A 26,050-nucleotide genomic window follows, 5' to 3' on the forward strand; every position below is an offset into this window, starting at 1 on the left:
GAAAATCATATAAAATTGTAAGTTGAAAAAAGCAGAATTTAAACTGTTTATGTATAGGTTTATATGCAGACAGAAATACACCAAGAATGTACAGTGATTATTATGTTGGAATTATAAGTATTTTAGTTTTTTCAAAGACTTTCTCTATTTGCCTGTTTTTTTCCCCCTACAATAGACTGTTACTTTATATTCAGAAAAAATATTTTTTACATATTTTAGGTAAGGTCAATATACCAAGTGGAAGCTTCTAGTGATTACTATTTTACATTTGTCTAATGTTTAGATTTGGGGATTATTTTTAATTATGTATATTCATTTAAAATGATGGTTATAATAATAACTAAGTATATTCAATGAATTTTCATCTGTATTTACAGCTCTGAAAGAGAATCTTTACTATGAAGCTGGAAAAATGCTTGCCATTTCTTTGGTTCATGGTGGTCCTTCACCTGGTTTCTTTTCTAAAACCTTGTTTAACTGCCTTGTTTATGGACCAGAAAATACCCAACCAATTTTAGATGATGTTTCAGACTTTGATGTAGCACAAATTATAGTAAGGGTAAGAAATGTACCTGTTTATTAAAATGTAGACTGTATTTTAATATAAATGAATGACTTGCAAATAGTGTACTCTATAGGAGTAGTTACATGTTGTCAACATATATTATTTACCAGCAGAGTTCAAAAACCAATTAAGTATAGATGTCATAGTCAGATAGCTGGAGATGAAAGTGCCAGGTTTAATGTTCATAAAACTAGTTGGATAATGTCTTAGATTTGTGGCCAGACTAGATGGATCTGTCTACTCTCCCAGAGATAATATGAGGTAGGTTCCTAATTGCATGCTAAAGAACAGAAGAAAGTGCACTTTCCTGGAGGCAGGTGGTTTTGAAGAAAGGAAGGATTTGCCTCTCTAGTGAGAATGTTTACCCTTCTTCCCATGGGGAAGTATGAATGATAGAAGGAGAGAAAGACCAGGCTTAATTTCTTCCATATGGAAACAAGTAGGAGAATGGTCTCAATGCTTCCACCTAAAAATAGTCACCATTTATTGTGCACTTTATTATACTCATCACATGTACAACAAACTCTTTTATCATAATGCCCTATAAGTGAAATTTTGGTTTGAATGGCACCTCATATAACGACTGTGTGACCTGGGCATGTTAATTTTGTTAATTAACACGGTTTCTAAACCACAAAGTAAGCACTATGGTAGTGTGAGTTCCTCTCTGTTGAGATGTAACAGTTCTATTTATTTGAACCAAGACCTGTTCTTCCTAAAATCATGTTTTAAATTAACTCCAATTTGGTTTTTCCTTTTGTCTTCTTTACCAGAAGCAGTTTCTTTTAACTTCTTTTTCTCTATTTTCCAATTTCTATATTTCTTCATTTCCTTTAATCAGTGTTCTGTTCCTACCACCATTCTCCTAAGTTAGTTTATTCATAGCTTCTATTCTAGATCTCTATATTGTACCCTTTCTTTTCTATTCTTCATCTTCGTTTTTTTGTTTGTTTTCTTTTTGTGGTATTGTGGATTGAAGCTAGGGATGCTCTACCACTGAGCTACACCCCCACAACTTTTTATTTTTTATTCTAGGCAAGGTCTTACTGAGATGCCAAGGGCAGCCTTGAACTTGTGATTCTCCTCCTCAGACTACCAAATCACTGGGATTACAGGCATGCAGCACTGTACCTGGCATCTTCCCTGACTTTTACAATCAACACTTTCTTAGAATTCCTCCCTTCCGTTTTCTTTAATTTTGTGCTTCTCCCTTCCTCTGATTACTGCTGTCTTCATTAATGCTTCTTCCTCTTATCCCTGACACTTAAGAATTTTTCAGTGTTGTCTTAACTGCCCTCATTCTATATTCGCAATTTCTGTCTCATAACCTTTCTGAATGATTCAGAGACCTGTATTTTTAACCCCCATATTTTAATATGCAGATGAGATCTATGTTTAATACATTTTATCCCATTATCATAGATATGGAACATCTATAATAACTTAAATATAGTACCTATAATATATGATTATGTAATTAAAATATATAGTAATAAGAATATGATTATAATGTAATGATGTTAATATAAGTTCTAGGTTATGATTTCTGACCTGTTTTAATGCACCCATGTCCATTTCATTGAAATATTCACAGAATTGAAAACTCAGGATTTAATGGGTTAAGACAAAACTAATCCCCCCTCCCAGATTTTTTTTTAAACAAAGTTTAAACTCATAACAAAGTATATCATGGCTTTATTTACTCTGCTTTCTACACTTTCTACCCAGTGTTTTTTCCTTCATTTAGTCAGCATCATGTACCCTGTACTATTTTATCACTGAAGACAGAATAGTGAGCCAAGTTCCTATCTTCTTACAGTTCACATTTTAGAAGGAATTGAGAAGATAAAAATACCATCATAAAGTAAATATATATTATGAAGAATAAAACAGAATAAAAGTAAGGAGTTAAATAAAGGTCGATATATATTTAAGTTACAGTTTAGGTTAAGCTTCTTTAACAAATAAGCCCAAAAAGATAGTGGTCCAAAGAAAGGAAGATGCCTTACTGCCCTCATATCTTGTCTAGATAATGTTCTCTAGGCCATGTCTGCTTATTGTAACAAAACCACACCCATTTGTTATCTGTCTGTCTGCTTTCACATTATAGTGGCAGACTTGAGTATTTGCAAGACACCATGTCATTCACAAAGAATACAATACTGTCTGGCCCCTATTTTAAAGTACAGTTTTGGAGCTGGGATTGTTGCTTAGTGGTGGAGTGCTTGCCTAGCACATGTGAGGCACTGCGTTCGATCCTCAGCACCACATAAAAATAAATTAATAAAATAAAGTACAGTTTCAATACACAGAATCATCTAGGGTACTGGGTTCCTTCTTTTCACTGTTTAATCACTTAGAAATATTATCTTCATCTTGTTGAAGCTTGCTTTCAAAGGAGAAAGTAGTAGTAAGCAGAGAAGTTTGACACATTAACTCACATCCCACTAGACAGACCTTAGTCATTAGCTTCAGGGAAAGTATGGCTGGGTACCCAGCTAAAACTCAAAGTGGGATTTAGGGGAATGAGGCCAAGTATGAATTTCTGATAGAGTGTAAAGGTAATACTTTAATCAGAGTAGTGAGAAAAACCTTAGATTTCAGCAGAGATTTGAAATGAATGAGGGAATCATTAATCTCTAGGATAAGAATGCTTTGGAAAGAAATTTTCTATTAATGGATTATTGATTGCCTCTATTTTTATCTTTCTTCTACTGTATCTTTTTTTTTTTTTTTTTAACAGCTAATTTATCTATATGAAAGTATCTGGCACATAAATGGTTAATTTTTTTTTTTTTTTTTAAACACTTGCCCCTGAAATGTTCTTTTGATAAAATTCTATCCATCTTTTAGGATTCACCTGATACTTTTTCTCTTTCATGAAATTTCCTCAGGTCCTCTCTTTTGCCTCCTCTAGTGCTATATACTTCTCTATTGGCTTTATTTTTACATAAGTAATTTCCTGTGTTAAAGTGGCATTATATTCTAGATCTTGAAGGCAGAAATATATATTTGTTGAACCAGATCGTCAGACATTGATTCTAGAAAATATATTTTGGTATACTTCCATTCTACCCTGATATACTCAAAAATTGAGTATAAAATAATGTGTAATTTGAAATATAATTATCACTCCCAAGCAAATGGGTGAAGTAGGTATATTTTCTTCATTACAGATAAATACTGCAACAAATATGACTGACTTAAATTCAGTAATAAATGAATGCTACAACTACCTAGACCTTATTGGATGTCTAAGACTTATAACAACATTAAGTGATAAGTATATGTTGGTAAAAGATATACTTGTCTACCATGTAATTAAGAGAGTCCAAGCACCCTTTGAAAGGTAAGCAGTTTATATTTAAAGATTCTCCCAAATTATGTTTAAAGTGGTTAATTATCTTACAATGAGATATATTTGGTAATGTATATGTTTATTTCAGGAAAAAATTAAGTGCTATTTTTAAAAAATTCCTAAAAATAAATTTCTATGATTATGCTATGATCATTCTGCAATTTGATCATTGTAGCAATTTGGGCATTGCTGGGGATTGAACCCAGCACCTTGTACATGCTAGGTGAGCACTCTCCCACTGAACTATACCCCTCACCCCTGTTCAGATCATTCTGCACAGAATTATATAAATACATGATGCTCAGGAGAAGTAATCATTACTTCAATTTATAATTATTTTTCTAAATAAATTATTTTAAAAACTTTTACTATGTATGCTCACTCTTCCATCTGTCTCATTCATTTAATATTTATTGAGTGCCTGGCATCTGTTAGGTAACATAGGCCCTAACCATGTAACAAGGTAGACTCGATTCTTGTTCTTCTTCAGTTTAGAACATTGGTCTTCAAATTTTTTGTCCCAATAACTCTAAAAATATGTTTGACAATGTATCTCCTCAGTCATTTTTTTAAATAATGAAAATTTTCAAATATATATGGAAGTAGCCTGTACGATTACCATCTAGTTCTAAGAATTTTCAACCTGTAGCTAATCTTGTTCATCAGTATCCTATTCTGATTATTGACTCCAGTATTTTCAAACAGCACATACAATATTATCTCAGTAGTGATAATCCATTTTTTAAGTTCAGTGTCACTAACCTATAGATTTAAATATGCTTGGTGTGCTTAAAACCATTATTATTATCTTTTTACTGAAGTTTGTATTATCTTATTTTTGACCTTTTAACTCTTCTTTGTTTTGAGTTGTATTGATGTGTGACCCTTAATGGACTTCGATAGCTTTCTTTCTATATTGTGTGATGAAAATATTCAGACTCGTCTTTTACATTCTGGCCTAAGGAACCATTGTTTATTTTAATGGGAGGTGGTATTTCAAAAACCAGTCTGGATGCTAGGGATGCTTATTTTTGCCAGGTTGGTTACTATATCTAGGCCTTTTCAGTGGTTTTATTGTAGTTGTTTTGCTTTGGTTTTGTGGGCTTTCTGTTGTTGTTGTTGGTACTGCTGTTTCTTTTCTTTTGGGTTTTTGTTTTGGGGTTTTGTTTTGTTTTTTCCTTGTTTTAAATACTGGGGATTGAACCTAGGGCTGCTTTATCACTGATATCATCCTATTTCTTTTTTTTTTTTTTTTTTTTTTTTAAAGACAGGGTCTTGCTAAGTTTCTGAGCCTGGCTTCAATATTGTAATCCTCCTGACTTGGCCTCCTGAGTTGCTGAGATTACAGGCATGCATGCCTGGCTGGGTTTTTTTATTTTTTATTTTTGTGGGGGGTACTGAAAGATAAAAATACAACATGGATTTATACTGATACTTCAAATTAATTATTATCTACAAATGGGTTTTTCTCATTTAGAGTAGAATTTATCATTCATTTCTATTTTTTTGTTTTGTCTTTAAACATATGAATAGTCTAGAGGTCAGGAGAGGCTTCCCTATCTAAGAGTTTTTAAATTAAAACCAGAATGAAAAATAGCTATTAAGAAGATCAAGATGAAGAGGCAAGAAAAAAGAAGTTTGAAAATGAATCCCTCCTTTTACATAAAAGATATAAAATTACATACTAATATATGTTTTGAGCTTACAAGAAAGTAGCCCCACAGATGTAAGAAATAACAAAGAAACCAAGTGCTAAAAAGTCCTAGCTGTCATATGAAGAAACAAAAACCCTTCACTTGCCTCAAACCTGTTTTTGAACTTTCTGTGTGGTCCCTGGTCTAAAGCAGAAAAACTAAGTAATTGGTTTTAGGATTCTTAATAACTAGTAGAGTGTCAGACATAAGCAAATATATAGCAGCAGTGTAGTGATTAAAAAGATTTTTTTAAGGAATTGGAACAAAATATGAAATTAATCAAATAGTATTTCTACATTAAAAATTATTGAGGGGACTGGGGTTGAGGTTTAGTGGTAGAGTGCTTGTCTCGCATGTGTAAGGCACTAGGTTCAATCCTCAGCACCACATAAAAATAAATAAATAAAATGAAGGTATTATGTCCATCTACAACGAAAAATTTTTTTAAAAAATGATTGTGGATTTCTGGTTCTAAATAAGATGTGGACGTATTTCTCTCTATTCTTCCTGATATGTACTGTTCAAAAACTCTGGATATTATATTAAAACAAGCGTAAGAAAACCTTGAAAGTGGATAGAGGGCTATCCTTTCTACTAGGAAGGACCCACGGAGTGACACAGCAGAATAAAGGGAATATCTAAACATTCTTATGTGAAAGAAAACTAAGAAAATTTGTCACCAGCAGATGTACCCTTTAAAAAATGGCTGTATGAGTTTTTGAAACAGTAAGCAAGTAATTCAAGATTGAGTCTTTGAACATTCTTTTCAATGAAAAGAATAAAAATATGTTTATCCTCCTGTGTTTTCTAAATCATGTTTGATTGTTGAGGAAAGAATTGTAACATTTACCTAATGTGGTTCACAGTGTATGTAGAGGAAATAATTTAAAACATTACATCATAAACATAGAAGGGTAAAGGGATTTAAAGGAAGGTAAGTGTTCTGTACTGTACTTGAACTGGTAAAATGTTGATACTTAGCAGATTGTTATATATATTTTTTAAAACTGTATACAGATACACTAAAAAGCACTATAAAAAATGGAATTTTTTAAAATGCACAGGAAGACAGGAAAGACCAACAGTGATCATGGAAATGCAAACTTGATGGTTATACTAAATGCTAGGCAGCTGAAGAGAAAATCAGTGTAACTGAAAAGGAATAGGCAGGTTTGGTTAGAACAAAGAGAAAGATTGAAATATGAAAGCAGTATTAAAGTTAGAGTAACAGCATCCACTTAAAAAAGTAGTCCTGGGGTTGTGACTCAGTGGTAGAACATTTGCCTAGCATATGTGAGCCGCTGGGTTCGATTTTCAGCACTGCATATAAGTAAATAAAAGTCCATCAACAACTAAAAAAAATTTTTTTTTGGGGGGGGGGGTTTCTGGGATCGAACCCAGGGCCTTGCAAGCACTCTACCAACTGAAAAATATCCCCAGCCCTAAAAAAAATTTTTTTAAAGAAAAGTATTTTTGAACAAAGTTAAGGGATTAGTAAATTATATACTTTAGGAAGAAGGAAATTGTAACTAGAATTTTAAGATACACAAAATGGCAGTGAGCAGAGAAGTAAAAGCGGGGGAGAATGGGTAAATAAAAAACAAGCAAACATTTAAAAAAGTATTTTTTTGACAAGAAAAAATCAAATAGTTGGAGCTGGGGATATAGCTCAGTTGGTAGAGTGCTTGTCTGACAAGCACAGGCCCTGGGTTCCATCCCCAGCACCACAAAAAAAAAAAAAAAAAAAAAAAAAAAAATGTTCAAATAGTTAAAATTCTAGGAAAAGAGTACTATCTAAAATGGTAAGGGAAGTTAGTGGAGTTATTGTTTTAAGTAACTTATATTGTTGAGGTAGTACTATGGACACATTAATTGGCTTTAAACTTTATTAAATCTAGCATAAATCTTTTAAGGAAACGCTCTAAAATTATAAGGATAGACACTATCTTCCAAACAGTTTGGAGGCAATGGGGTGGGGGGGGGGGGAAAGTCAAGAAAACCTGTTTTATCTCATAGCTTAGACTCTTGTATTATAAGACTGAGGATCTTAAATTTATTAAATAACAAAAAAGGATAAAAGACTGATCTTTAAAAAAAAAAAAAACTGATCTTAAAAACTCTTCAGTTCTTTAGGAAAATTAAACAGTCTTGAATCTGTTTGCACCTAATTACCTAGTCCCAGAATATGTAACACAAAAACTAATGGGATGCAAGAAATTGCTAAATTTATGGTGCTGTAAAGAAACTTAAAAGAGATGCCAGGAGTTAGTAGCTTAAGCATGCAAATAATTACTGAAAGCTTGTAGTAGCAGTGAGTGAAACTATCAATTCTGAGGAAAATTTACATTAGGAAGCAAGTGAAGTACAAAATTAAAAAATTCATTGTGTACTCCACTAATAGGTAAAGGAGAAAAAAATTAGATCCTCATACAGAGATACAAGAAAGCATTTGATACATCTAAACATTTATACCTGATTTTAAATTAACAATTTAGGAATAGAATGAATAATGTTAATCTCATATAATGAGAAATTAAGATGTCCTTGTTGACAAAGAATATCTTCTACATATTCACCAAACATCCCTAATGGGAAAATGTTGTAGGTATTCCCCTTAAGAACAAAACAAGTCTATGATACACACAATGAGTCCCTTCCTTTAGTGATGTGTTGGAGGTTTAAACAGAGCAACAAGATTAAACAAATGAATATTATTAAGGATTAGAAGAACTAAAATCATTACCATTTTTAGGCTATGTAATTGTCTACATAAAAAGACATTCTATAGAGTTACACAAGGTTACTGGATATACATGGTAAAGATTCTAGCAGGGAGGTTGCAAGAGGGAGAGTGGTGAATAAAGAAATGGATAAACGTAAGAATAAACACTGGTTGTACAGAAAATTAATGTCTAATTTGAGGAATTACAATACAAGGAGGGACTCAAATAATTTTAAAGTAGCATAAGAAGTGTGAGAGCTATTAGAGTTATAACATAGTAAGGTTTTTGTATTCCTCAGCAAGAAAGTAAATACAGTGATTCACTTTAGATTTCAAAATGTCTATTAAAACCTTAAGAGAGCAGTAACTTTTTTTTAGTATCTTTTTTTAGTTGTTGATGTACCTTTTTTTTATTTATATGCAGTACTGAGAATCAAACCCAGTGCCTCATGCCAGGCAAGCACTCCACCACTGAGCCACAACCCCAGCCTAAGGGAGCAGTAACTTTAAGATTAAGAGTTACTATAACAATAAAGCAGGGTGAATTGATAATTTAGAAAATCAGTAAGTACAGAAATTGGCAAGGAGTAAAAAAGCATTTTTAAAAGATAGTCCAAAATGCCCCTAAATAAAGTGTCAGAAATAGTTTTCTAATAGTTTCACAATTAAATGTGAAAAAAGCAAGTTACAGAAAAACAAACATAGAATGTTTTATTCAGCTTTTGCATTGCTGTGACCAAAACACTTGAGAAAGGGGAAAGTTTATTTGACTTACAGTTTCAGAGGTTCATGGTCAGCCAGTTCCATAATTTGGGACTCAAGGTGAAGTAGAACATCATGGCAGAGGGTGTGCAGGAAGAAAGCAGCTCAGGACATGACAGCTAGGAAGCAGAGGAAGCAAGATTCACTCACCATGGACAAAATATAAACCACCAAGGCATGCCCCCAGTGACCAGCTTCTTCTAGTTATACCCTACCTGTCTACAGTTATCACCCAGTTAATCCATTTAAGTGGATTAATCCACCAATTAGGTTATAATTCTTATGATTAATCATTTCAACTCTGAACATTCTTACATTGTCTCTCATAAGAGCTTTTGGGGGATATACCACATATCCAAACTGTAACACCATATGATACCTTTTATGGAAAGTTCCAAAACAACAGAGCAAAACTAGCAATGAAGGGCATGTATAAATGAAACTAAAATGAAATGCAGGATAGTTGCTTTAAAAAAAATTTAATAATTTCTTTGGAGAGGGACAGAAAGGAAAATGATGGATAGGTAAGGTTTAGCCAAGTAAATAGAATATTTACAAATTCTGAGCAAACATGACAAAAAGTTAATAACTCTTAAAATCATGTGTTAGTTTGTGACTTTTTATTTCCTGGCTTTTTATGTAAGCTAGAAATATTTCATAAGTGTTTTAAAGGCAAACTTAAATGTGGCTGAAATATACTTCAAAAGTTAGCAGAAAGTGAAAGTTAAAGCTAGAAAGAAGTGTAGGGGTTGTACTGTATAGAAGGCTTTGGAAGCTTTGTAAAGGAATATTGGACTTTGTTTCATGGACAAGGTATGTATTAGTTTCCTTGGCTGCCATAAAAAATTATTATAAACTGAATTACTTAAAACAACAGAAATTTATTCTCACAATTCTTGAAGCCACAATTCCAAAATCAAAGTGTTGGTGGGGCTTCACTTTTTCTGGTAATTTAGGGAGATAATTCATTCTTTTCCTATTCTCGTTTCTGGTAGCTCCAGATATTACTTGGAGTATGGTTGTATACCTAATCTGTGACTCCAAACCACATGCCTTTTTCCTCTCTCCTCTTTATATCTCTTAGAAAGATACTTGTCATTTGGTTTTAAAGCTAACCCTAATCTGGGTAGGGTGATCTCATCTCAGTATCCTTACCATTAATTGTATCTGCAAAGACCCTTTTTCCAAATACAAGGTTACATTCACAAGTTATAGAAAGTGGTATATTACTTCAGAATGAATAACAGTATCAAGTTTATTTCTGGCACATCCCTGTGGCTGTGGTATGAAAAGTGGAATTGGAAATTTGTATACCTGCTATTCAGTTGCATTATAAGTCATTTATAATAGGGTTGTACCAGGGGTATTTGAAGAAATGAGCAGAGATTTCAGTAAAGGAAATTCATATGACTTTGTAATTAAGAAAAGGGAAGGATTATGGATGACTTTGAGATTGAGCTATGCCATTTTTATGAATAATGGGGCTATTTACTGTTACTTATGGTTCAGATTTTGATAGTAATATGATTTAATTTCTTCTGGCTTCTTAAAGGCCCACTCCTTCTGGTACAGTTACATTGGGGATTGAGTTTCAGTATGAATCTTGGGAGGTGACCAAAAAGGTTCAAACTGTAGCAACATGTTTAGGTTCTCTTGAGAAATAGTCAATAGAAAGGAGAAGTAAACCAATATAGCAGATTATCTGAGGAAAAAATAGGGAATCCAGAAAGTCAATCTGATAGGCAAAAATGATACCTCTGTTCTTTGCTTATTAATGAGAATGTGCATTTGAAATATTCATTTGTTATTTGCATTCCTTCTGATAACTATACGTATTTTTCACTCACATTTTCCTATTGGGTTGTTGATCTTTTAGAAAAAAGATTTGTATTTTTTGTATGTTAGAGAAATTAATTTTGTCATGTATATTAAAATTTTTCCCACTTCGATTTGCCTTTGCTGATTTCTTTTGAGCAATACATAAGTTTCAAACTATAATAAATAGCTTTGAAGTATAAAATACTTAGAGAAGTTTACTTCTTTCTCTTAATGAAATGTTAATTTTGAAACTATAAAGTCAAATAATCTAGTCATATAAAATACTCAATGTATTTGTTATTGACATTAAAGTATACAGAGTGTATCCAATTGTTGGAGTTTTTTCTGAATATATATTGTAGCTTTTTGTGGACGTTTTCTTGGGTTGTTTTATTTTTTTCAAGTAGCCAGGTAAGTTTGCTGAAAATTTTACAATTCCCTAATAATGAAATACCAAACGCAGATGTATGGCTGTTGGCTTATTATTTTTCCTCTTAAGTTTTAAGCAGGGTCTGAAAACTCTTGGTGTTTTGGAGAAAATTCAGACTTACCCAGAAGCATTTTGTAACATCCTCTGTCATAAACCTGAGAATCTTTCTGCAAAGATCCTTAGAGATCTTTTTACAGTACACACATTACCTGATGTACAAGCTTTGGGATTTTGGAACAGTTACTTACAGACCATTGAGGGTATGTGTATGTTCTGTTTTTATTTAACTATCTCAGAATGTTTGTCTTGGCATTTTATTTCTTTTTTTTTAATAATTCATTTATTTTGATTCATTGTAAACAAATGGGATACAACTTGTTTTTCTGGTTGTACATGAAGTAGAGTCATACCATTTGTGTAATCATACATGTACATAGGGTAATGATGTTTGTTTCATTCTGTTATATTTCCTTCCCCCCCTCCTCCTTTTCCCTCTGTACAATCCATCCTTCCTCCATTCTTGCCTCCCTCCCACCCCCCCATTATGTATCATTATTCGCTGGCATTTTATTTCTTACAGAGTTTTGCCTCTTGATATTAATGTCTTATTTCAAAACAAGTTTATGTGACTGTTGAAAGTGATAAAAAAAAGGTCACAAAGTAAATTTGTTTATTTGTTTACCTCTAGATAATTTAAGAAGCATTTTCTCCTGTAAAACTTTTAAAATATGAATGATGGCCATAGCACATCAGTCTTAAACAGTCTTAAAGCTAATCATCTATTTTAAGTTTTTCAATTTGAAGTTCAACTGAATACTTTATTCACTGGTCAGGGCTATGCTGATGATATTTAACGTTGAGCTTAGCAATGTAAATCCTTTTTATTGAGTGAAGAAAATTTTAACTTTTCAACCAAAGTTCAATTAGCTGGATTTTTGGTTTTTCACCATTTAGTTTTTTCTTTGCAGTTGTTTAAATGCCATATTAATTAGTTATAATCAAAAAGAGGTCAAATATACAATGAGGAGTTGGAGTACTTTATGAATCCTTTTACTTTGAGATTCATTAGTGATTTATCCCCAAGATGAATGTGGGGAGTCTTTGCCTTTCAGTATTCCCAGTCTAGTTGGGGTAGAGTCGAAGATGATAGCAATATGTAACTTGGATTTATTTTTCTTTCTTCTTCTCTTTTATTGGGAAACTTTTCAGATGGTAAATCTGCAACAACAATGGAAGACATTCTTATTTTCGCAACCGGTTGCAGTTCCATTCCACCTGCAGGATTTAAACCCACTCCTTCAATTGAGTGTCTTCATATGGATTTTCCTGTTGGAAACAAGTGTAATAACTCTTTAGCTCTTCCAATCACGAGTACATATAAAGAGTTTCAAGAAAATATGGACTTTGCCATAAGAAACACTCTAAGACTTGGAAAGGAAGAAAGTTCTCATTACATTGAACATTAAAATGTTTCTTTGAACAAAGAGATGCTTCTTTAAAAGCTGCTATTAATAACTTTCTTTTGTTTCAAAAATCTATTAATCATCACTTTTGAACAAACTTGTCACCTTCTTGACCCAATAAAATTTATGATGTGAACATAAAGGAATGTTTTGACCATTTAAACAAAACGAATTTTTTTTAAAAATTAAGGCATTCTAGTCAAAATCAGTGATGTTTTTCTGTTTTCTTAATATACATGCTTTATAAACTTCAATGTAAGTACTTTTAGAATGGTTGTACAGGGGGCTGGGGGTATAGCTCAGTTGGTAGAGTGCTTGCCTTCCATGCACAAGGCCCTGGGTTCAATTCCCAGCACCAGGAAAAAAAAAAAGAAGTGGTGTGTGGTAGAATGATTGTACAAACTTTATTCAAGTATAATAGCATGGTATATATAAGAAAAAAAATCTATTTACTCTTTATAAATTTAGGATTTGATTTTCCTAGTTTTATGCAATGTTCAAATTTTTCTTTATTTTAAAGCATTAAGTAGAAAAGTTAATTGATTAAATCCTGTTTTATGAATCAGGCATAGATTCTGGGGTATACATTATATTTATGCTTTTCAAAGATGGCACTAAATTACTAAAATATTTTTAGATTACTTGTTTATGTTAAAATGAACCACACTGCAATTAGATTATATCTAATATGAAGTATTATATAAAAAGCAGAATTGCACAACATGTTCCATAGGCTTAAAAACACTTGTGAGGTGGCTACAATGTAATTGAAAATACCTAAGAGAGTATATATTCTTTAAAGTCTTGGTTTTAGTCATATAACTTTTCTTTTCTTTTTTTTTTTAAACACTATGTGTGGTATTCAGTATGTCTAATCTATAATCACTTTAGGTATCTGAATGACCTCTGTGGATTATAATGTGTTAGATTTGGATTTTTGACATTTATTATCAAGGTGGTTGTATGATAGATAAACCAGCACCATACCATTATACAGTTATCTTCTTTGCCCTTGAAAGATATCTTTTTGTATAAGCAATGTATAAAGTAAAAAAGAATATAAATAAAGTAAAAGATACAAACAGAAAGAAAATCCCACTCTAATCTCACCATAAAAATTAGTATTGTTTCTGTGTATTCTTCTATAAACTCTTGTCTTCTCTATTTTTAACAGTATTGATACTACTAAAATTAATAATCATGTAATAATAATTTGAAGATATAGTTTCATACTCATATCCTCATAGTTGTGCTCCTACCAAAAAAATTTGAAATCTAATGTCCTTAATCTATTACCAGATCCCAACATATTACCAGATATAAATGAGAAAAAGCCCTGGTTTTCTGCTTAAGTAAGTCATTGTATAGTAGGTGAATCATTATGAGATGTAAAATGTTTTAACCACAATTTTCTTGCTACATAAAGTATTGGCTATGATCATAATCTCATCCTCTCCAAGAAGAGACCCCCAATACTCAAATTATTAATATTTTTAAAGAAAATTAACAGGATTGACTTATGGTAATACATCTCTTAATACCAAAGGAAAATGAAAACATAATCCTAACATAATTTTCCTTATTACCTCTATTTTTCAAATTATACTAATAGACCTAGCAAATTATTTATTTAACAACATTAAACAAAGCATTTCTTTGCCATATGTTAAATTGTTAGATTATCAGGAGTAATTAATGGGTCAGCTATTTTAAAAGTTTAATATCTAATATAAACCTCAAGCTCAACATACAGCTTTTATTCCAAATGTGTTGATAAATTGGATGTTCTATTTCTTAATGTCTCTAGTTTTTATAAAATTGTAAAACCATTAAATCACAACATCCCTCCCCGCCAAAAAAAAAAAAAAACCAAAACTATTCTCTGGTTTGTAGTTTTATGAATTTCTTCTAGAACAGTAATTAAAACTAATATAACACTTGCATGCTTTATGAGGGTGGGGGTAGGGACTGCGGGACATGTGCTTAGTTAATAATAATCAAAACTGGTAAACTGGTATTTCAGTTCCTCATTACACTTAAGTATAAAAAAGGCCTTAGTAGTGAGATGGTGTAAATAATAATGTAGAATATTAGCCTCTTAAAGTGAAACATACATACTCATATTGTAAAATGTGTTCTGGTTTGAAGGATGTCCTATTATTATGTTTTTTAAGTTAATCTGTATAGTCAAGGCATATCAGAGAAACCTGTTGGTTATTTATTTTCTTCAGTGTTACTACGTCAAATGGTTTGTATTATTATTTTTCTATTCATTTTATAGCACAATTCTTAACTGATGCTGAATTTTATAAAGGATTATGCTACAAAAGTTAGTATATGTATTTCCTTAATGATTTAATTGTCTAAATGGCATGTATTATTTAAGCTTGTTTTCTTGTTCTTCCTCAATGTAGAGGAAAACCATAAATTGACTCATTATGCACCTATTATTAATAGTTTTGATTAGTTTCATATTCATTGTTTTTAAACTGTTTTTAGTATGGATTCTTTATCTTTAGGCCTTTTATACAATACTATTCTTGTACTTGGTCATTTTACTGTTTTAGAATTTAAGGTAAGGATTCTTTAAAATAACAAAGTTTTAGCTTACAATTTTATACTTTGTAATATTTAGCTACAATATTATGACAAAATGATTTTTTTGAGTAAAGCAAAAGTCTTCATTTGATTACTATCTTGAGAATTTACTTTGACGCCTATTTAATGCATTTATAATTTTTCACTAATTATATGGAAAAAGCTATTCAAATCTGCACTCAATACTAAAATGCTAAGTAAATGGGGAATATGGATAAGTGTTCTCAGTGACTTTCCTTTAGTATTCAATCATGATAAAATGATCAGAACAATTTTCTATTTATAAACATTAATTCTTTTATATAGTGATTATCACATACTATATTGTTACTTTTACAGTAAGCTGTTAAACTAGTTTTTGTGTTTCAAGTAATGCAGTACAAAGCATAAGAAGAACACATGTAATGACAAAGTGCATGTTATGACATGTAGTTTAAGGAAATTTGATTGCCTTGAAGAGACCCAGTTTTCAAGTTCTGATTTTGACCCTGTTCAAATTCCCAAACATGCCAAGTATTATACTAGGTGATCATTTGTATGTGAGCCTATTTCTCTCCCCATCTTAAAGATGACTAGATGTAATCAAAAGGCGTGACACAATGAAGTTTCTGAAATAAATGTGTGTGCCACTAAGTGTGAAGTGCTTATATAAACTAAATTAAATAACTTGATGGGATTTCACAAGGTTAAGGTTCTGACAAAACTGGGTAAGATCCAAAATCCTTTACTCACCAGATATCTGAGAGAGCCTATAAGCAGTTGTTGGCTGACAACCAGGAACCTCTCTAGAAATGAAATGTTCAGAGATATTCTGTGATAACAATGCATTTTTATTCTTTGACTCTAATACAAAACAAATACCTTAGTCTCAGCCCTTCAAGTACAATCTGTCTGCTGCTACTGTTCTTCTGTGGTGTATATTTTTTCTATAAATTTATTGCCCACATTCTCTGCACACTCATGGTCAAGACAGTTTCTTTTTTTCATACACAACTACTGTACCTAAATGTTAACATTGTCTCAGTATTTTATGTTAATATGACTCATGTAGCCGTGGAAAAGGAGTTTTTGATGGAACTGAAATGGTTACATGATGGATTTGTTTTTATAAGTGGAAGTCCCCAAATGAACAAGAATGGGTTGTCTTATTTGGAAGGTGCGTGTTTGTTTTATATTCCCTGAAGAATGCAGTATGCAGTAGAACTTATCCATAAGGCAGGAACTGTCATTTGTCTAATTAAAAAACACTAGATCATTGAAGATTTTTTGGAAATATTAGTAATACCACTGAGAAAATGCCAGTTTTAAAGTTAAGCTTTTAAGGCACCATCTATAATTTTCAAATTTTATGCAGCTTCAAAAGAAACATTCAGCTACCAAAATGTCAGCAATGAACCTTGAACATGAGAAACTATCCATTTTTGACATCCAATAAAAATCTATGGATTATGGAAATTATCAGTCTGTTCTATTGTGATCACATGGCTTCAAGTATCCACACACCAACACTTAATACCCAACTCCCCCCCACCCCCGCACACACACACTCCAGTAATGTTTTGTGAGTTTGGAATTACTGAAAGAAGGAAAGTTTGCCGTTTTGGACATCTTCCTGGCTCCCGTATCCCCGCAAGCAAAAAAAAATAAAATAAGAGCATTGAGAGGAGATTGAGATGAAGAAATCTACCAGCTTAGGGCAATGCTTCAAAGGTCCTGTGTTTCTGGAAAAGGGAGGAGATAGTGAAGTGGCTACTTTATTTCAGGAGTTTCATTTACGTTAGTTCGGTGATTCTTACAAGCCTTGAGTATTGTTACCATTTAAATACAATTAATATATATTAAATATTATAACAATATTAATATATTAAATAATACATTTAAATACACCGTAAACGACCGAAATAATAGTTCGGTATCATTAGGTTCTTACCACTATAATAAATTACTACTTTAAGGGATTAAAGTAGCTACCATTTGAGACGGTGTGGCCAGAAAGGAAACCACCAGCAATTCAGACATTAACTTCAACTGGGTCTCCAAGTTGTATCCCAAGAGCCCTGGAAGTACGGAGGTCGCTCTGGGAGGCGGAGTGCGTCCCAGGGCCGCCCCCTCCAGCTCTGCTTCCGGGGCGGAAGGGACCGCCACGTCATCTTCGGGCTCCGCTCAACAGCCGGGCGGTGGATGGTGGGAGGCAAGATGGCGGCGGCAGTGGCGGCAGCCAGTATTCGGGAGAGACAGACAGGTACAGACTTATTTTCTTCTCTGCAGTTTTGTGCCTGCGCAGAGGCATCCTTTCCAGCTGCTTGTCGCCCTCACTTAGCTGTGGAGCGTGTAACTCAAACACCGACTTCCAGGAGTGCAGTCTTCTAGCGCATCAAGAGCCCCTCCCCTTTGAGTTTTTGGTGAAGAGATGCAATTAGCTTAAAGACTCGGCCCCCACCTGTGGTACCGGAGAAGGGGCTTTAGGGGTGGGCCAGGTACCACGGTCTGCCTCTTACTGCTGAGGCTCAGAAGGGCTTCAAGACAATATCTGGCAGCTGTTATTTTCTTTTCCTCTGTTGCCACTTAGGAGATCTCGAGGTTTGTATCTGTATGTATTGCACGACTCCCAGTTTTGTTTTGTTTTTTTTTTTTTTTCACTCTAGTTTTAATGTTTAAAGAACTCCATTTTCCCCTCATTTGCACCACACTTAACAAAATTTAGATACTCTTTTCAGAGTGACTTTGTGCTGTCAACTCTCTCAGACCAGTCTTTTGTGGGAACCTGAAGAAAAATGCCTGGTAATACAGATTTTCTTCTTGATCTTGCTGGAAGGGATAGAAGAATGGCAAAGCAAATTAATGAGTGGCTTTCCCATTTCAATTGTTTGATGGATTAGTATTTTGAAGTATATAATAGATTTATCTTCAATAGCTCATGTTTAAATAGCTTCCATTTATACATTGAAATCTAGTAAAGATTCATATTCCCTTGAGTTTTTATATTTTTCCATCGTAGATATTTTTAGTGTTTCCTTATTCTTTGTAAACTTCTGATGATGACTTGGTTTATTCCTATTTACCAAATGAAGGAAGTTTGTGAAGCTATAAATTTTGAGGAACTAAAGAAATAAACCATCTCCTCTTTCCCCTTTCCCATTGATAGTTTTCTCCATAGTATTTATGATATCATATACCATATGTCTTACTTGTTTTTACTAGTTTTTGCCTCTCAGCTAGAATGAAAGCTACTTGAGGATCGTTTTTATGCATTTTGTTTTGTTTAGTGCTAGATCCCTAATAGCTAAGGCAATGTCAGCTACAAGGTAAGCACTCACTAAACGTTGTTGAATGAATGAATAAAAAATACAGATGACATTTATTCAGTGAATGAAGAAAACGTTCCAGGTAAGGATGAAATTACTTTAACCAAGACTGAGACTATGAATAGTACATTTAAAACCAATAAAGAAAATTAGTTTATCATTTCATTTAAAAGCAGTAATTTAAGCCTTAGGGAGTTAAACTCTGATGATATTAAAATTACATTCTTTTACACTCTTTGAACTGTATTCCGGCCATGTACTTTAATTGACAAATCCACTGTGTCAAACTATCATTGAACAAGTTAACCAAGAGTCAGTTGGAGAAATTTTCCTATCTTCTGGTACTGGCCTCTTTCAGTTAACTAAGGCCCAACTCTGGAGAACACTAAATACCTGCCTGAGACTCACATGGCAGCCAGACTATGTAGTTCTTCCTAGCTGTCATGTATCAAGAATGTGAACAGCTTTTCCTACAAACAAGGTTTCTCTCTGTAGGACTCTGAGTGCCAGAATAGTGTTTTTCTTTATTTCCTAGAGGTAGGAAAAAGAGCTCTGCTAAAACTGTGGGAGAGTTAACCCAGAGACATCCTGTGTATCTCTTGTAATATTTTAATTTTACATACCAAAGTGTTCTTTTGCTTGTTCATGTATATTTTTATATAATACCATATCATCTGTGAGACTTTGAGGTAAGCACAAATTGTTGGTAATATATATTATTAACTAGACATTAGGTACTAACATTCTACTGAAAAAAATGTTTGAATACACACATTTAAATATTCAAATACAGTCAGCCCACTCTAAGTTCTGCATCCACAGAGTTAACTAACTACAAATAAAAACTATTCTGAACAAAAGGTGTCTGTATTTAACACACATACTTTTTTCTTTGTCATTATTTTCTGAACATACAGTATAATAGCAATTTCATTGTCTTAGATATTATGATATAGCCATGACTTAAAGTATATTGGAGGATTTGCATAGGTTATAAGCAAATACTATCCCATTTTATATGAAGGACTTGGCATCCAAGGATTTGGTGTCCACCAATCTGAAGATACCAAGCGACAACTATATGTTACTAAAGTACTGTCTCTTCATTGATAGAAGTGTTAAAGTATTATACCTACCTCAACATACAAGCATTTAATAAAAGTTTTCCTAGTGAGTAAATAGGGTATATAAATTGATGCTCAGGTGATTTTAGTATTATGTAGTTCTTCCTGTGGTAGGAGTTCAAAGTGTAGGTAATCTGATTATTTAGTAAGGTGATCCAAATGCTTTTTTTACTTTTATTTTTGTATTTTGAACCCAGGGTGTTTAACCACTGAGCCACATGCCATCCCTTTTTTATTTTTTATTTTGAGGCAATGGAAGTTGCTTAGGGCCTCGCTAAATTGCTGAGGCTGGCTTTGAACTTGTGATCCTCCTGCCTCAGCCTCCCAAGTCACTGGGATTACAAATGTGCGCCACCATGCCCAACTCAAATGCTTTTTAAAATCTAGATTTTAGTGTTGCTAATCTTTGAAATATTAAATCACCTTACTAATGCATTTTCTTGAATATTTGATTATCTCAGTTTCACATAGAAGTATATTAAAAATTGTTCATTTTCCTTAGAAAATATTTTTAAGTCTACTGTGATATATGAAGAGATGAACAATAAAAACCACAAAATAATAATAGGTCATAACTGAAATTGTATATTTTCTTAGAATTATCAGTTAATTCACAGATGTGTTAGCATCTGTGGGAAAGTCTCATTTTTTCCCCCAGAAACAGAATTTTAAGCAATATAACTTCAGAAAACCTGATAGGATAAGTAGACTATAAAATAAACTCTTAGGTAACTAAAGAATGGACCTACTGCATGATGGTTTTGCATATGAACCAATTAAATATGCCATAGATAATTTTTTGCCTTTAGAAAGACTGATCTTAATCTATGCTTTCAGCCAGGAAATGAGTAGACAACAATAACAGTTATCTATTAAGGGTCATTGTAAGATTGTGATTAAAAAATTTGTTTTTGAATCTATACAAAATTTAGTGTGGGATAATCTGGAAAAATGGAAAAACACTTTTTCCTCAACATTTTTCACAATTTCATCTTGGCATAGATGCCTCCTATATTTTCAAAAATCTCCCAAACACATGCCAGTTAGCTTTCGATGGAATGGTACTACAGGGTCTGACCCCTGGTTCTATGTATCTAGACATTTGATTAATCAATTCTATATTTTATTTTTAGATGGTTAATAATAAATATAGAGAAAATACAAAATCCTAAAAAAAAAAAGGGGGGGGGTAATATTTGACAAAACTTTTTATTTTCAGTGGCTTTGAAGCGCATGTTGAATTTCAATGTACCACATGTTAAAAACAGCACAGGAGAACCAGTATGGAAGGTAAGAACTTCTTTTTTATCCCTTATTGTTGGTAATTGGAGGGAATTTCTTGTTATTACTGAACTTGTAATTTAGTTATAGTTCATGAATATTTTGTTTTTCTTTAAGGTGGCATCAATATGAATTGTTTTGATAAACATTTTATGGAGTGAGACAGTCAATAAAATACTAATATTCATCTAGAACATCCTTCTGATCACTTAGATGAGTTCTCACTGACAATTCTTTACTATGGCTGATGTTTTGTTTCTTAGCTTTGCAAGTATAGATGTTGGATCTTACAAGCTTTCTCAGGCTTAAACAGATTCAGGGGGACTGATCCATTTTAACCAGCTCATTGGAAAGTGATCTGTCTGTAAACCACAGTGCCAGTTCAGTGCCAGTTTATTAATTAATGAGCTTTAAAACTGCTCATTGGACCCAGAAAGCAACCTACAGTCTTTTTCCTTTGAGAAATGAGAAATGCTGGAAAGTCTTTAAAATTCTCATCCTCTGGCTTTCTTCATTTTAAACTTTATACTGGCTCAGTATCTCTCTCTCTCTCTCTCTCTCTCTCTCTCTCTCTCTCTCTCTCTCTCTTTTTTTTTTTTTTATTCTTTTTTGAGTACCAGGAATTGAACTCCGGGGCACTCAACCACTAAGTCACACCCCCAGCCCTATTTTGTGTTTTATTTAGAGACAGGGTCTCACTGAGTTGCTTAGACCTCACCATTGCTGAGGCTGGCTTTGAACTCACAATCCTCCTGCCTCAGTCTCCCGAGCCACGGGGATTAGAGGCTTGCACCACTGGGCCCCGCTAGTATCTCTTTCTTTAAAGAAATTATAATATCATTGATTAGGTTTAAACTTACTAGTTTACAATCATTTTATATTTGTCTCTTGCTAAGAATTCAAAACAAATCACCTTGATTGGAATTATGAGTGTTTTGAATGCTCTTAGTAGTCTTTGTAAGTTTTTTAACTCTCAAGGTGGCTAAACTTGTCCATATTGCAATCATAGCTTAAGCTTCAGTATCCCCTAATTTCGCCCTTATTTTCTTTCTTTCTTTGTTTTGTTTATTGTTTGGGGGGTATATGTGATTTTGTTTGTTTGTTTTGTTTTTTTGGTGGGATTTTTCTTATTGCTCCTTATATAAATTATGTATTTGTGTCTAAGGCCTACATTGAGCCTCTGAGTTAAATAGATGGAGAAATTTCTTGGGTACCATTTTGTCAGATACTTTCCCTACCCATTACTTTTATACTATCAGATAAAGAACACGGATATAGTCCCCCCACACACACACCTTATCTGCAAGGATACAGTCCAGGATGCCCAGTAAATGCCTGAAACTGCGCATAGTACCATACCCTGTATAGTTAGCCTATATCTGTGGGTTCAGTGTGCATGAATTCAGTTGGATTCTATGAATCCCAAATATAAAACAAATATATTTTGATTGTGTCTACACTAAACATGTACAAACTTTTTTCATTTTTCCCTAAGCATAATAGTATAGCAACTGCTTATGTAGCATTTAAAATATACAGGAAAATTGTGTGGATTATATGCAAATACTATGCCATTTTATGTAAGGTACATGAGCACCCACAGGTTTTGCTGTTTGTAGAGAATCCTGGAATCAGTCCCTGAAGGGTACCCAAAAATGACTAGACATATATTTCTGTTCCTGTACATGTATAAATATGACAGAGTTTAATTTCCAAATTAAACACAGAAAGATGAACAACAATAACTAATAAAAAGAGCAATTATACCAATCTGTTGTAATAACATTGCCAGCACTATTATGGTTTTGCTTTGGGACCATTATTAAGTAAAATAAGGGTTATTTAAAAACAGGCACTGTGATACTGTGACAAGATCTGATAACCAAATCAGTCACAAAGTGACTAATGAACAGGTAGTATATACAACATGGATGCAGTGGACAAAGGGATGATTCATCTCCTAAGCTGTATAAAACGGTATTGTGAGAGATTGGGCAGGATGCAATAGGACACATGAAATTTTATTGTGCTACTTAGAAGAGTACACAATTTAAAATTTATGAATTGTGGGTTTTTAGTTTTTTCTGGAATTTTCTACCTAATTTTTTTTTTTTTTTTTTTTGGTACCAGGGATTGAACCCTGGGGCACTTAACCACTGAGCCCCATACCCAGCCCTTTTTAAAATTTTTATTTAGAGACAGTGTCTCACTTAAGTTGCTTAGGGCCTTGCTAAATTTCTGAGACTAGCTTTGAACTCCTTCTTCAGTCTCCCAAGATGCTAGAATTATAGGTGTGTGCCACTTAGTATTTTCTGACCCCAGTTGACTGCAGAAAGTGAAATTTCAGATAAGGGAAACTATTACATATTGAGATTTAAAGAGATTTTTGAGACCCACATCATCTAATCTCTTATAATTATGGCAGAAAGATTTTTAACTTCTCTAAAGAAAATCCTGGCATTTAAGAAAACTGTTTTTATAGTAGCTCATTTCATTCTCAGTAGCATTTTCTTTCTCTGAAAATTAAAAAAAAAAAAAGAATTATTAAAGTAGTTGTGGAAAACACCAGATGAAGCTCTCTTTTATTTGCCTTAACTCTGAATTAATTTTGAGTTAAAATATCCAGTTGGATTTTTTATCAGTCTTCAAAGGTGTCAATTTTAATACTTTTAGGATGGGAGGAATACATTTGATAGACAAAGGCTATCAAATACTCTTTAGGGACTTAATTTTTTAAATGAATACCTTATTTACATGAGACACCTAAATTACTAAATTTTCTTTATGGCAGTGGGACTCGATACTTATTGGTTTTGAAAGTGGCTAATTTTTACTTTTTGGTGGTTTTTTTGTTGTTGTTGTTTTTGGTGGGGGCATGTTGAGGTTGTTTTGTTTGTTTATTTTTTGCAGTACAGAGATTGAACCCAGGGGTGCTACGCTACTGAGCTACATCCCTAACCCTTTTTTATTTTCAAGACAGGGTCTTAAGTTTAGACTGGGCTATAAAACTTGCAATCCTCCCGCCTCAGCTTCCTGATTGGGATTACAAGCATGTGCCACCATGCCTACTACTTTACCATTTTTAGAAAGTGTCTATGTGAACTGGGAAAAAAAAGGAGCAGAGGAATATGCAAGTTTGCTGTATGTTCTAAGTCCTTTATTAAAGCTTAAAATATGGATTTCATAGTTTCTGATTTTTTTATTTTAGAAAAATATAAGAAATTTATATGATTATTGATTTATTTTAGCCTATGTAGTAATACTCTTAAGAATATATTCATGGGTGGACATTTTGATAAATAATGTTGGAAAATATTAAATTGAGACAAATATGACATTTACTTCAACATCCTCTTAATATTGGTTCCCTATCAATTATTCACTGATAATGTTGTTTTTAAAAACACATTGTTTTTTCTTTTAAGGTTCTTGTTTATGACAGATTTGGACAAGATATAATCTCTCCTCTGTTATCTGTGAAGGAATTAAGAGATATGGGAATCACTCTTCATTTGTGAGTTTCACATATTTTCTAATAATAACATTTATTTTCAAATACATTATAAAATATTTCTTTAACCACCTTAAAATCAAATTATTCAGGAACATTTACAGAGAAAAATAATATTCGATTACAGATTCTGTGTAGTATAGGAACAGTCCCTCTATATCTTCTTTTCTTCAACTTTATTTCTGAGGTTAAAAATAATCCTAATTCTGAGGCTATACTTAATTTCAGAATTTAAATTTTCTGTCTTATATACTCCTATAGAATTGTTTGACTGTCTGCATGAAGGGAAAGAACTGGTAGTCTTAGGCTCTCTTCCAGCTCTAAAAGTGTTCTATTCCTTTAAATGTACCCTTTTTTAAAAAAATAAAATAGTATCTGAATTAGTTTATCATTACTATGAACAATGTAAGTGACAATATGAAGTAATGACTGGTAATCATCATAGAAGGCTGTGCTGTCTTAACTGTTGAGTTTACTTAATTATATTGCTTCTGATACGTTTGATAAAAGTAAAACAAATTACATTACATTGTATACTTCCCCAGTAGAACTTTGGAGAGAGGCTATGTTCCTGAATAGATACTGATGCTTTTGTGTACTAAGGAATCTAATTTTATGACATTCTATCCTATTAGCATTTTATTCTATTCTTGAAGTTATAACTAATTTTCACTTATGGTTTTATAATATATTAAATGTAATCTTACTGGGATTATGGTTTTAGATTTTCACTGAGTACCATGTCAGAATCTGGTTTAATAAGCTTAAAGTTTTCAGTTATATCATGAATATTTATCTAAAGTTTATAAACTGTGGTGTTGCATGAGTTCTACTTTTTTTTTCCCCCCCCTTTTTTTCTTTTATGCAGTGCTAGGGATCAAATTCAGGACCTTGAGCATGCTAGGCAGGCATTGTACCACTGAGCTGTACTGCCAGCCCCAGTTACATCAATTCTAAATATACTTTTCACTGTTTCATATATCTTTGATTAGGATTTGTATTATTATTGGTGGCTTGCGTAGTTATACAGAGTAGTTTTCAAATTGATACTACCTTGGATTCGATGAAAGATGGTTTGACAGGTTTTCTTATTTCATTTTTTATTAGACTTGAAACACAAATTTGCTTTGATAACGTTAATTCTCATGAACTAAAAACTGAAGTTTAGCTTGATGTTATCCATGGAAATGGTAGATTTAATAAGCCTGGTTTCCTGTTGGTACCTTACTAAGCATTTAACTCCTTTATTTTAGTAGTTAAACTCAACTTTAGAAAATATAAGTGATTATCCCACAATAGGGCAACTTCTTAATAGCAGAGCTATGACCAGATCGCTTATCCACTAATTCTGTGCTATTTGTTTATGGAATCATAATGACTCAATAATAGTAGCTTATAGAAATGAGGCCTAACTAGGTA

At 32.8% G+C, this 26,050-nt stretch overlaps 2 protein-coding genes and 1 long non-coding RNA gene across 9 annotated transcripts in view; 2 read left to right on the plus strand and 1 right to left on the minus strand.

Annotated features, from left to right (window-relative positions):
• G2e3 (G2/M-phase specific E3 ubiquitin protein ligase) overlaps positions 1-14,717 on the plus strand; it is a 53,497-nt gene extending 38,780 nt beyond the window's left edge. For all 5 annotated transcript variants that reach the window (XM_047538981.1, XM_047538979.1, XM_047538982.1 and 2 more), the window contains 4 exons: positions 378-559; positions 3,742-3,914; positions 11,419-11,609; positions 12,559-14,717. In XM_047538981.1, the coding sequence (XP_047394937.1) occupies positions 378-559; positions 3,742-3,914; positions 11,419-11,609; positions 12,559-12,815 (803 nt within the window). In that variant the 3' untranslated portion in view covers positions 12,816-14,717. The remainder of the gene's footprint in view (positions 1-377; positions 560-3,741; positions 3,915-11,418; positions 11,610-12,558) is intronic.
• LOC124976153 (uncharacterized) lies at positions 12,600-17,519 on the minus strand. Its single transcript, XR_007107000.1, has 3 exons — positions 17,382-17,519; positions 16,143-16,195; positions 12,600-12,675 (listed from the first exon to the last, which is right to left on the minus strand). It is a non-coding gene; the product is annotated as an uncharacterized LOC124976153 (long non-coding RNA).
• A 45-nt stretch (positions 17,520-17,564) lies between these two features.
• Scfd1 (sec1 family domain containing 1) overlaps positions 17,565-26,050 on the plus strand; it is a 93,538-nt gene continuing 85,052 nt past the window's right edge. For 2 of the 3 annotated variants that reach the window (XR_007106980.1, XM_047538801.1), the window contains exons 1-3: positions 17,565-17,652; positions 21,059-21,129; positions 24,546-24,634. Coding sequence is in view for 2 of the 3 variants with exons in the window: in XM_047538801.1 (XP_047394757.1) it covers positions 17,592-17,652; positions 21,059-21,129; positions 24,546-24,634 (221 nt within the window). In the remaining variant the exon portion in view is untranslated. The remainder of the gene's footprint in view (positions 17,653-21,058; positions 21,130-24,545; positions 24,635-26,050) is intronic. The other variant, XM_047538804.1, reaches the window with a different exon arrangement.

Source organism: Sciurus carolinensis, chromosome 2 (genome assembly GCF_902686445.1).
Source record: "Sciurus carolinensis chromosome 2, mSciCar1.2, whole genome shotgun sequence".
NCBI classification, from domain to species: Eukaryota; Metazoa; Chordata; class Mammalia; order Rodentia; family Sciuridae; genus Sciurus; species Sciurus carolinensis.